This window comes from Cyprinodon variegatus, unplaced genomic scaffold (assembly GCF_000732505.1).
Source record: "Cyprinodon variegatus isolate N-32 unplaced genomic scaffold, C_variegatus-1.0 Scaffold223, whole genome shotgun sequence".
Lineage (NCBI taxonomy): Eukaryota > Metazoa > Chordata > Actinopteri > Cyprinodontiformes > Cyprinodontidae > Cyprinodon > Cyprinodon variegatus.
Window position 1 is genome coordinate 603,095 of NW_015150676.1, and position 13,300 is coordinate 616,394.

Here is a 13,300-nt window from a genome sequence, read left to right on the forward strand (position 1 = left end):
AAGTTGATACTTCAACTTTCACCAGAGTGTTTTTAATCTTCAGTATCTATACTTCTACTTAAATAACAAGTGTACTTTTGACACCACTGCCTGTGTTTTTGTCCCTTAGATGTTCCTGCCTAAGCCGCTGCCTCTGCAATACCGCAGATCCATTTTTTAAACAAACCCTTTTTGAGTTATCCCATTGTCTGTCTTGTGTTGAATACTGATGTCTTTGTTCTGAGTTATCACAGTTGTTTTTGTTGTTGGCGTTCATGTAAATATACCTAGTATATATTTGATTGGTTTTTGGTATAAAGTCTGGTTGCCTCTAAATAAACCTGTTTTGTGCTTGTGCACACCATTTTAGAAAAAAATAAAATGACCTGTGGTTTGGGCTTTAAAAATACACAGACTTATTTAAAATTTTTGATTTTTCTGAACATATCCATATATCTCCAGTACAAACTTCCTTCGGTTCCACCTGTCCTTTCCCCACTGTTCATATGCAGACATCTTATGATTTTCAGCCTGTATTCATGCAGGATGTTTAAGTGCAGAACTACAGTGTGGAACTCAACGTTCCAACAGGCAACCTTGGATACAAAGCAGCGATTAGGATTCAAAGCTGTCATAAAGCTCTGCTCTTTGGGAAAACTGCAGTTTTATCAGAGAGCTTTGGCAATGATGGCTGAAAGAGGGTGGACTGAAACGGACGCCTTATGTCAGCATCACGGCTCACCCTATACTGAGTGCAATTAATCACCATAGACAATGTCAACCTGGATGTAAACATCACTGGTACTGAGAGAAATGGCCTGCCTTCAAAAAGCTTTACAGCAGCAGAAATAAAGCCACACACCTCCTTACCCAAGGTTTCCAGTAGATGAAAAGTCATCCACTCATTTTTGATACATAAGTAAATGAGTAACTAATACGCAATATTCAATCATATCTACTGACTGGAGTTATTAGACTCTGATGATCCTATAAGCAGGAGTTCATTCTGCTCTGCTGCTAAATAAATAACCATAAAGTTTTCAGGCACTAATAGGGCTCAGGACTATTTTCTGAAAAGCAATATGCTTCAGGGAAAATATTACCATTTTCTCAAGCACTGAAAACAACATGTGCATTCAGAAAGGCACACCTTGAGTAGCCAATCTCTCCGTTCATTAAGGGGAAGGCGCAGGGAGGCTGCCACACTAAGAGTCCTGGGGTTCAGGATTGCTATTGATTTTTGAGTCATTAAAGCACACCAATTACACTCTGTATGAGATAATTGTTAGGCTGCAGATACCACTTTTCTTCATATGTATTGTTTTTGTCTGTGTTTCTAATGTCTTATATAGAGCTTCAGAAATGCTTATCTGCTTAATTGAGCTACATCTTAATTTGTGTTATTGTCTGAGGTTTGCTTGTTCCCAAACAAAGCTGAACACAGCAAAAGGACCAAACCTTTTTAACGATTATGTAGCCCCAATGATGCTTTACGCTAGAGCCACATTCACCCCCTCGCAACAAACAAAAGAAATTTGCAGAAATTCAAATATCAATAGGCAACTTAATCGAGCTGCTTTGGATGTCATCATCCCATTAAATGGCCGTTACCTGAAGTTCTCAGTCCCAACGAATAGCTTCAGATTAGCTCCTACCGACCAGTAGGGTCAGTAGGTTGTTATCACCAAATGAATCCCAACCCTAACTTAAGGTAATTTATTTTCTGCCTGTGGAATTAATTTATTTATTTATGAAATCAGGTGTTTTTAAAGAACAAATGAAATCTTTACATGTAATTTATAAATAAAGATTTTTTATTTACAGCAAATAGTACATAAAGTAGATTAAAAGTAAACTATGTAAATTGTAAATAGGATTTACGGTTCTAGAAGCGGCCGAAATGGCTGTTATCACCCATAAGCTGCCTATTATCAGCCATTAGAAACCTGCTAGAAGTTAAAGGAGGCACAATCTGAAGGCATTCTATGGGACTGATATCCGCTAATAATGGCCATTTAATGTTTGATCACATCTGAAAAGGGTGAATTAATCATGTGGAAGACAGCCTACATCTGTTACCATAAACAATAATTTGTTAAAAATAAAAATCTGAAAATCTGTCAGGAGAAAAAGCTGAACAGTTGGCTTCCTTTTTTGACTTGCCTATCAGGCTCAAGTGGGCTGTAAGAGCAATAACATCACTGTTGGACAACGTCTCCCACCACATTCATGAAGCTCTAACAGTATGGGAGAGCTCCTTCAGGAAAAGACCGCTGCAGCCTCAGGGCACAAAGGAGCGCTGCTGCAGATCCTTCCTCCCAGCTGCTTTCTAATCTTAGCGACTACATCTACATCCATGATATTATTAACCAGTGTTTGGAGTAATAACAACTTTGCTTACAGAGGTATCTTTTCAGTAGCAGAGTAACAAATTACTTTTCAAATATTGATAAGGAAGTTTCATTATTTGCAATTGAAGGATTCGATACTTGCCCTGCGAAGGACTGGCGACCTGTCCAGGGTGGACCCCGCCTCTCGCCCATTGAGTGCTGGAGATAGGAACCAGCAACCCTCGCGACCTCACTTGGGATTAAGCGTTTTCGAAAATGGATGGATGGATTAGATACTTTATGCAGGTTTTGCCTTAGCCTTTGCATATCGTATTTATTGCACTTATTTTTCCATAGGATCAGTTGTAACAATGATGTCATTTTAATTTGTATTAATTTAATTTGTATTTTCTATGTGTTTTTCTTCAATGAACAATGTTCAGAGTTCATAGGGCTTTGTCTTGTGTTATCACGGTTGCTAGGCAACCAAATTAGCTGAGGTGTATTCGCCAAACTGCTGCTGAAGTGTGGTGCTGGCCCTTCCCAGCTGATCACGTCTGCCTTTGTTGTTTTGTAGTTCTTTGAATGAGAGGGCGGGGTCTGTAATCTATTATGTGTTTTCACCAAAGTTTCGGTTAAGGTCCGAAAAGTTGCTAGAAAAAAAAAAAAAATCCATCCAAAAAATCTATAAACTTTGTAAGATTTACCTTTTTTGTTATTTCTGTTTCAGTTCTTTTATTTTCAATGCTTTTTTTTTATAATTATGTTTTTGTTAAGTAATATTTCAGTTTTACTCTTGAGATGCCTCTGCAGGCTGTGTTTGCTCTGAGTTGATGTGTTTCTCCAGTTATTTGATGTGACCATTAGAGCTCCTGTTTCATAAAGTTTAATGATCTTCAGTGAAAAGGTAGACTACAGTCTAGAAATTCAAATGCTGCTTACCATTATCCATCTGATAAGCACCTTCCTTTTTCTCATCCTGCCGTTATAGTAACACACTCTAAACTACACCACTGCAAAGTGTAATTGTTTTGCCAACATAATTATTTCTCCAAGCAGGAATGCTTTTGTGACGCATATAGAAATAAAAAGAATCAGTGTGATCTTGTCATCACAGCTTTTATGCAGAACATATAAAAACTCTTTCATACTTATTTACTTGGAAGGTAAAATAACACCATGCATGTTCATATCTGGATCCTCTGGTTCGTCAGAGATACTCTCACAGTAGTGAGACTAAAGTAAACAGACGAGTGAGAATTCAACAGACTGACCTCACGGAGCTGATCATTGCATTTGCTCTAGCAGAACTTATATTATGTAATCAGTAATTTGCTAAAGGACCCCTCACTTTTAAATCAACACGTTTTTGCTAATAAACGTCTTACATGGATGTGTTATTTTGCCGTCTCCATGCATCAGGTGTTATTTTTGACAACTTGCTGCACAATGAAATCCTGCTTTTGTGTCTAAAGCCATGTGTTTGGTGCCCTCCTCAGGTTGAAAAGGGGGAACTACGTCTGAGTTTTTGCTATTGGCTTCGCTGGGGATATGATGTAACTCAAGTCAACAGGTCTACCCTGCAAAGCTGCTGATTTGCTCCTCCTACACAATAAAATAATACACTTCTTATAATAGAAAATGGAAATTATAAAAGTTCTAAAAAAAATGGTAAATTTATAGAAAACAAGTCTGTAGGATCTGGTCAGTGTTGTATAATAGTTTTACATTGAGTTGTTTCAGTCACCTGATCTAAAAGCTACTGGGATTAAATGAATCATAAGAAATCAAACAGATTTTTTTTTTTTTTTTTTTTTTTTTTTTGAGATTAGATATTAATTGATGGTCCATGTGAAAACTGCTGCCTGTGGTAAGGGGAAGAGGCCACATAGAATCAGAGCCAGTATGGTGCTAGGAGCGAATATTCAAATTGGAAACTCATCTGCAGTCTCAGTTTTTGCGTCTTTAGAAGCCTTTATTGCTGTTTGTTTTAAAACTTCTGAAAGTTTAGTGCAAAAATATATCAATGTTGCCACAAAGGAGGTATTGGAACAACAATGTAAACATACAATAATACAATAATATTAACGGGGAAAAAACATCTACACAGGACAGCTCAAATCAAAAACATAACTAAACTAAAGTTAAATCTTTCACTTTTCATTTTGAATTGGCTGTGAGATGCACTATAAATATTATCCGGTAGTATTATTTTTTTCTAATTATCAGTATTACCTCCATCTTCATGGCTTTGAACCTCATCTTTCTTTTACAGCCAGTCTTGTAGAACTCTCTTGTTCTCATTTCAATGGGTGGAACCAAATCGCATTAACCTTTGTAGATCACTTGCAACATGCCCACTTATTGCATGTACTGAAAAATAAATTCAGTTGCAATTTAGTGCCTCTTGTTTTAAATGAGGCCCTTTATGTGGGCAGAAGTTGGGCTCTGAAATGACGTGACTATTGTTTTGTTCATGTTTATCAGCCTTAGTTTCTCTCTGATATTTCCCCAATTTTTTCTCCTGCATAAGGCCTAACTATACAAGTAAAAAGCCCAACTAGCTGTTATTCCATCTCATCTGTGGCAGCTATGTTGGATGTAGCATATTTCTGCATTTTTTTAAATAATAGGTAGTTTTGATAAATTCTGGGTGCTATAATTGTCAGACATATCCATCACCAATAAAAGCTTTACGGACTGTTGATAATGAGCTTATTGATGAGGCAGTTATGGGCAAAAGAGCTGGTTGATCTTCTGATTCATCATGTAATAAGAACTAGCTTAGAGCCGAGGTTCCACGTAGCCTGAGAACCAAATATTCTACATCTCACTGGGATGAACCCTGAACATGGAGGTTGATCTGGACAAAGCCTCAGGCGGCTCCTCCACAGCTCTGGGGACTTTCACTCTCATAATGTGTAAGGCCCTCTAGCACAATATAAGGAGTTTAATAATGAACATTTAACCTTACTAAGCTTTGACATAGCATGCTGCATACGGAGGACTTAAAAATGTTCCTAATGGAGAACAACACCTCTGTCGTTTCAGCTGTCTGCAGGAAGTTAACGGGATATGGCTCATGGCAGTTAGCATGAATGTGCATCACGGTGAAAATCCTCTGCCTCCTTAAGCCGGGCCTACACTGTATGATTTTTTCAATAGTTGCACGCAGCTACAGCTCACACTGTACGACAAAACAGCAGGATTTAAAAGTTCAAAGCTTACGATGTATGTTCTCACAGTGTGCGACCCGACGCTGTGATGCGATCTACCTGCTCACACTGTAGCATTAGGGAGATGGCGCTACAATGAAAAAATATGCATCCGCTTTTGGCATTTACTTAATCATATTTAGTTATTTTAACACAATTATTTTATGTCCTACCCAGCTAACATGAAAATTGTGTCAAAGTAACTAAATATGATTTAGTAAATGCCAAAAATGGTTGCGTTATTTTTTTCAGTGGCTCTGGAAGCCAAACAAGTAGAAGAGGAATATGAAGCTCTCTAGAGTGAAACACGTTGCCTTGGCAATTTAGTGCTGAAAGCCCTAAAAATCACGACTGGAGAATCGGCCCGAAAAGGGCAAAAAAAATTGTACAGTGTAAGCCCGGCTTTAAAGATGTTTTTCTGTTGCAGCTACTTCACTTTACCAATTCAGGACAGCAAAAAAATTTTTATGACAAAGTTAACCTGAGAAGACATCAAATGTAGTGTTTGAGTGATGGTTTTGTTTTGTAACTAAAAAGGTGGATAAATCAACCTGATTATCTTTGAAAATATAACTAATCCCCATTTTAAACATTGACTTAACTGTGATTGAGGACATTCTTCCATTCATTTTCCCATCCAGGCCTGATTTCTATCAGGTTTATCATGTGAATTGCACATATTGTCTCTCCGTTGTTAATTTTCAGTTTTGATGTGTAAGTAAATGTTTCTTTTTGTTTAGATGGAGGCTAGTGCAACATGGGTTATCATTGTGACACTATGCAATTGGAGGAAGAAAAAGAAATATGAGTTTCTAAAATTGGTCTAAAGTGTCAGTAGCAAATATCAGGGATCACTGGGATCAGTCATACTCATGTCAAAACAATCGGTATTCAGCTTTAAAGTCTGTATCGGCCAATCTGCATTCTGCAGAGCTCATTGCATCATTTATGGCTGATCTTCATCATTTTAATACTAAAAATATTTTTAAAAATCAGCAGAAAAAGCCATCCATGGCATGGAGACAAAACCACTGCTGACCAAGGAAACACCAGGGCTGCTGTCTTATTTTATCCAAAAGGTCCCTCCTGCTAACCAGAGCCATTTCCTGTGTAAACGTCCTTCATCTGCAGACTTTGGCTCCTGCTGTGAAAATGCACAGCAAAGGAAACAGTCCCCTAGAAGAACAAGTGATTTCAGCTTCTGTATTACCCCAGATTTCTAAAATGGATGTTTTTTTCTTTCCTGAATAGCTGATTTCCAAACTTCTGACACTAAAACATATCTATAAACACATATACACAGTCAATGAGCTGCACAACAGGATCTCTCAGAAGAAATTAAAACAGCCACATTAAACAAATTAGAATATTATAGAAAGTTAATTTACTTCAGTAACTCAGTCCGCTAAGAGAAACTCATTATATAGATTAATTCCACACAGATGTTAGATGTTTTAAGCCTTCATTTCTGTTAATTAGAATGACTCCAGTTATAGCTGATAAGGCAAACCTTAACATATATTATCCAGCCTGTAAAATGTTTCTATTGTAAAAACACAAGCTTAAAGAAAAGTTTCTGTTATAAATGGTGTGATAGTTATGCTAATGTTCTAGAATGACAGGTCTTGTTAAATTGGCGCTGGCTCTCAGGCTGCAGTCTGACTCTCTCTGTTTTTAACTCTTGGGAGATTCAGTTGGATTTTTCTTTGAGGCTACTGACCAATTTAACATGCAAGAAATGCTAAAATAAAATATAAGTACTTTAATCTGAGATTCAGAGTTGTTGGACGTGTTACAGAGTCCATTTTCCAACTATATCATGAGCTATCTCTATAGTTATGCTGCTATAGGCTTAGACTGCTGGAGGACATAGGGAGCCCTTTTTCATCATTCTGCTTCATTCTATCTCTATTCTCCCACTCTGCAGAATCTGTTAGTTCAATCTCTAACGTTCTGCTCTCTCTGCTTTTTCTCATAGTAGCTTCATCTGGTCTGTTCCTGTTTGGCTGTGACTCCATCCTGGAGAGAAATATCAGCTGTGCTGCTGCCATCAACACATTTATTTCTAGATGTTGGAGCTTGGCCTGTTTTTCAGTGTAGTCCTGTTTCTCTGACTGTGACTGACTGGATGTGCTCTCTTCATCCTCTGACATGGGAGCTGGCTCGGAGCTCGTCTGCCTGGCTGTGTTTTACAGTTGCCTTTTGTATCTCTGCTTCTTTTTCTGGGGCGACAGTGGCGTTGGATGTAGGAGTTTGCCCTGAAATCAAAGGATTGACGGTTCAACCTCGACTCTGACTTTCAGTGTCGTTGTGTCCTTGGGCAAGACACTTCACCTGCATTGTCTACTGATGGTGGTCAGAGGGCCCGGTGGCGCCAGTGTACGGCAGCCCCGCTTCTGTCAGTGAGCCCCAGGGCAGCTGTGGCTACAATGTAGCTTGCCACCGTGAGTGTGTGCGTGAATGGGTGAATGAATGTAGCGTAAAGCGCAGATGGCCGCTCACACTGAGCCTGGTTCTGCTGGAGGTTTCTTCCTGTTCAAAGGGAGTTTTTCCTCTCCACTGTTGCTACAAGCATGCTTAGTGTGAGGGATTGCTGAAGAGTCAATGAGTCGATGCAATCAGCTTGTTTTTTTTTTTAGATAAAAAACTGAATGAATCTGACTGTATGATCTGGTTGAATTGTCTCTGCAAATGGCCTTGAGATGATATGATGTGAATTGGTGCCATAGACATAAAACAAATTGAATGGTTTGGTGTGACATTGCAATAAGAGCTGATGACTGTTGCTGTCTCTGATGAGCCTGAACCTTCACCATTTGTTCTTCCTATTTGTTCTCTTTAAATGAGATCTAGTGATTTGTTATTGCTAGTTAAGTTCTGATTTCACACAGAGCTCCTGGCATCAGATCATCTTCCTTGATTCTATCCATTGTAGGAATTGACTTTCCTTTTCTTTGCCTGAAGTCTGCACTGAACATGGAATAGCATTCCATGTTTTCTCCATTCTTTGTTTTACTGATTTAAATCCATTTTTTAAAGAGGAGGACTTCTCTCTATCTCCATCTATTCTTTATGTCTCTCAGGTATCAAAAATGTTAAATATAATTTAAAGTTTTAAACATTAAGGAAATAAATCCAGTTATATATCTAAAATATATTTGGCAGAGATTGCAAACATCCAGGTTGGATTAAACCAGGCTTTATTTGTAATACAGTCCTCCTGTGAATGCTAATTACTTCTAATGGTTGTGAAAAGTTCTCCATTTCATGAAGTGGATATGAAAAGGTAAGGGTGTTTAAGAGTAAGCAAAAAACGTCCTATTAGAAAAGAGTCCTAGTGACTTACTTGTAAAGCACCAACAACACAGAGTTTAATCTAATTTGAAAAAGAGCTGAGTACAAAAACTAGTAGTACAGATCTCTGAATGTCTGCCGGCCAATCACCACCATCCCAGCAATAAAGCGTGGTGGAGAAAGAACTATGTTATTAGTTTGCAACTCACAAAATATATATCATTTAGGTAAATGAATATGAAAGAACAGTATAATGAAATATTAAAACAACTTTTAGATTAACCACAATGTTAACAGTTCTGCCTAAATGGGCTCCCAAAGAGGAAAATGGCTAAGAGTGGCCATCAGCTATGGAGTAGCTTAGGAACACTAAATGCTCTGGTGTCCATCATGCACCCTGAGCTTTTTCTAACAGACATGGAAAACTGACAGGGTGTGTGACTGAAGCAACCAATAAAGCTGACTCAGTTCCCCTGCTTCAGTCAGGAGAATTGAGCCCAAATCCTAAAAAACTATAGTGGGAAGCTTGTGGTTGTCTAAATATTTGACCCAAGTCATAATGTTTAAAAGGCAACTCGAAGAAATACTAAAAATATCTATTAACACCATTAAAAATAAGAACAGGTAAAGTAGATTACTTTTTCTTTATATAATTCAAGTTTTTTGGAAAATGGAGCATAATTTGTAATCAAAAATTACCTCCAAAGGAAACAAGTGGTTTGACTTATTGCCAAAAAAGAGAAGAATATTTTTTTTGTTTTTTAATTAAAAATATTTAAGAATTTGTTTCCAGTTGTAGCGATGTATGCATGCATGTATGTATGTATGTATGTATGTATGTATGTATGTATGTATGTATGTATGTATGCATGTATGCATATATGTATGTATAAATGTATGTATGCATGTAGGTAGTTTTCTTACCTGTGTATTGGCCCTCCTTGTCTTTCCGGCTCTTGGTTAGTGAGCAGTATGGACGACGTTCTTTCACTTCCATAATGATTCTGCTCGGTCCGCTGGCAAACATATAGGCATGCTGTTATACAACTGCAGAGAGAGAAAACAGAACAAAAAAGACATTTTTAGAGTGAAGTTGTAGAAGCTCCATAATGGTATATATGTAATTTGCAACATGATCCATTTATTTGACTAAAAAAAATGTATTGTAACCTAACCTCTCTATAACAGAGAGTTGCCACCATATGAGTATCATAGGGATTAATAGCAGGACATGACCACTATTTGCTTTAATATTTTTAAAAAAACTAAAACTTTCTATCCCTAAATTTCCTTTTTTTAGGATTATGTCAAATTGATGTGCTGTTTCTTAATAATAGGAATACATACCACTAAGATGGAATAAAGAATCACGTCACCATAACAACCCAAAACAGGTGTTTATAGCGGCTTAGTTTTTATTAAAAAATCTTCATAATGTTTATCACATTGTCGTTTTGTGTGTCATTTTTCAACACAAAGCTCTGTATAAGGTCCATATATCTCTTTAACCCCTTGATGCCTGAATTTATATACATGTATACCAATATATAAAAAAATATCTTTGTAGTGGTACCAGTAGTAGCTGCCAAATTGAACATTTTAGTTAGATTTATTGAAATAAATAAATACAAATGTATGTATTGTCCAAATTTAAGAACACATTTATAACTATCATTGATAACATACACCGTTAGGAACCAGTTGTAATGGAAACAAGAGCTTGCCAAAGGTCCACACCAAATATGTAATAATTGCCATTGGGGGAATGCACGGGCCATCTTGGCTATGTGCGTAATACTAAGTGTTTTGCTGCATGTTTGTAACAATGGGCATCAAAGGGTTAAGTTGAATCAATGAGCTCATGCTCGTCTCCTGGATGATTATCGATGCTGCAGCAACTCGTGGTCTTTTCTTAGTGTCTGAGCAAAATGAGCAGGAGATGAGGAGCCGAACCAGGGACTGACTTTAGCTTAATGCGTCTCTGTTACCTACAGTACTGGAGTGCAGCCAAACATTAATATGTAAAATGCAGAAGCAATGATGTAGAAAAGATTTTTAGCTTCAGAGGATTTTATCCACTCCTGTTGTATTTGAAAGTAACACAGCTGGCTGATATAGCCCCATTTACACTTCCCCTTTGAAACCGAGATCGGTCCGAGCACGGTAACCGAGATAACTGTTGAGTAAATATGGAACATAACTGAACCGGACCGCACCAGACACAACCGAACCGTGTTAAACTGGTACTAGTTCATCAGTAGGGCTCGGCGCGGTTCAGTTATGGCTCATTTCTCAGATAAGACAGCCATAGATCATCGGTTATCTCGGATACCGTGTTCCGAACACTGTCGGCACGGTTTCAAAAGGGTAGAGCAAGTGGGGCTAAAGAGTGCATGAGCAGACCATGTCATCTCCTTACAGTCAGCCTCCTTAATCATGAAATTTCAGACATTCATAAAAATACTAGCTTCCCTACTGTGCCACACGTTGTTTATTTTTTGTTAGATTTTAAGTAAAAATAAAGACAAAAAAAAATTGGAGGCAAGAGTTAAGGGTCTTTGCCAATTCCTTTAGCTCACAATAGAGCAGCATGTTAAAAAGGACTGCTGATGTTTTTTAGGTCCATACTACTAAGAACCTTCCAGATCAGATGCAAATAAAAGACCCACCCATCTTTTCTCTGGGTTGTTGGAGTCTGTTGTTTTTTTTGTATTTGGCCATTTGAATCAAGAGGAGTTTGCTTGTGTTACTTCTTTGGAATAAGTTCCAGGACCAAACTGTAGATCCTTGGAAACTAAAACCACCATCCTCCCGCTCTGTTCAGTGAAAGCCTCTTTCTTTTAGCAAAGATGCCTTCACTCCCCCCTCTTTCAAACCATCTGTTGAAACATCTTCAGAAAAACCAACAGCAGGTCTGGTTGTCTACATTTAAGGCTGTTGTGTTGTCGCCATGACCCGGATAACTGAGAATTTGCACAGACATGTAGAAATGTTATTTTATTTACCAAGAGGAAGAGAAGTTGGGGTCTTTGGCACCGAACCATAACCCGGCAAGTTCTAATGTGTCTCTGAGGAACTATGCCTGTATCCACAGGAGGCTGGATGAGGTATCGGCACAGAAAGGTCTGATTGTAAAGATGGAACCGCCTTAAGCCAGAGGAGCCATAACAGCTGTTTTTTATTCACAGAAGAAGAGAGGAGGCATTTGAACCAATGGCAGAGAAAAGAGTGTCAAATCCACCATAGAATGATGTTCTGGTGTGCAAACATTCCAGAACGTAGCTGGTAATCAGATCGGGTGTAAAGACAGAGGATCCATGGGGTGGGGGGGCTTTAAACAGGTTTCTAATAAAGTTGCTTTTACAGCTGCCATGTCTGAACAGGACTTCAGTAGTCCTCAAAGATGATTTTACTGAAAATTTTAATAAAAAAGGATAATAAAATGACCTCAAATAAGAATAGATAATTTTTGTATCTTTTCCTTCCACTTTTAATAAGTAACACTATAATTTATTGCAGAGTATTCATACAGCTAAATTCCTTACAGGAGAACCAGGTCTTTGTCCCTGAGTCATCATTCATTTCAGCAACAAGCAAAGTCAAAGGGAGAACTGCACCATGGGAAGCCGTTACATCAGATGCTGTTCTACACTAAATAGATCTCGCTTTATGACTGCGACCCTTTTCCCTGGATACAATAACAAGACCTTCACATGAAGTTTAGACGGTAAAGTAACGGATATTAATGTACAGATGATAGGACTACTGATAAAACAGCACGTTTGATTTTGAAACAGAAAAAGTTTCTTTTTCACAGATTCTGAGATCAAACCATGAAGGTGATATGTTTGTCATTGTGGTTGGACTTTAAATATATCCGGATGTTTGCTTTATAGAAGTATAGGGAGCTTATATAAAGCTGATGTTAGCGGTGTTTCAGTAGCAGTCAGACAGCTTTGCAAAACACTCATCCTAATCTGAGACACTGATCCTTAAACCCTCTACCTTCTGGACCTGTATGTGCATAAGGTATTAGGATCTCTGGTTAATAATGCATGATAATCTCAGTAATCTTTAATTTGAATATCTTATCAATTTTTTAAACGATACTTTTGAAGCAGATTTTAGTTTGATTTCCCTACAACTTTAGAGATCTGTATATTTGCCCTTACTTCCTTATTAAATAGCTATTTTTTAATCTATGATGAGCTGATTTTTAAAATTTTAACCCTTATGAAGGATTCAGATTTTTTTTGTCTGAACTTTACCGGGCTGTTCCATAAAAGATAACTGTCAATAAAAACATATCAATAACATAAATGTCAATTATAAACGTGAATACATTTAGGATTTGCATTTGTTCCTTGTTGTCAACTCAAAGATAAACGTTATACTGGATAATTTATAGGTGAGAATGCAAGTTTGGAAGTATATGAGTATGAACTTAAAAGTTCACTTTTATATTGCTGTTATTCTATAAAA

General features: G+C 37.6%; 1 protein-coding gene across 9 annotated transcripts in view; it reads right to left on the reverse strand.

Annotated features, from left to right (window-relative positions):
* LOC107088586 (teneurin-3) overlaps positions 1-13,300 on the reverse strand; it is a 471,923-nt gene that overhangs the window by 367,878 nt on the left and 90,745 nt on the right. For 8 of the 9 annotated variants that reach the window (XM_015380867.1, XM_015380866.1, XM_015380861.1 and 5 more), the window contains exon 2: positions 9,743-9,865. In XM_015380867.1, the coding sequence (XP_015236353.1) occupies positions 9,743-9,845 (103 nt within the window). In that variant the 5' untranslated portion in view covers positions 9,846-9,865. Of the gene's footprint in view, positions 1-9,742; positions 9,866-13,300 lie in introns of those variants that run through there. The other variant, XM_015380858.1, reaches the window with a different exon arrangement.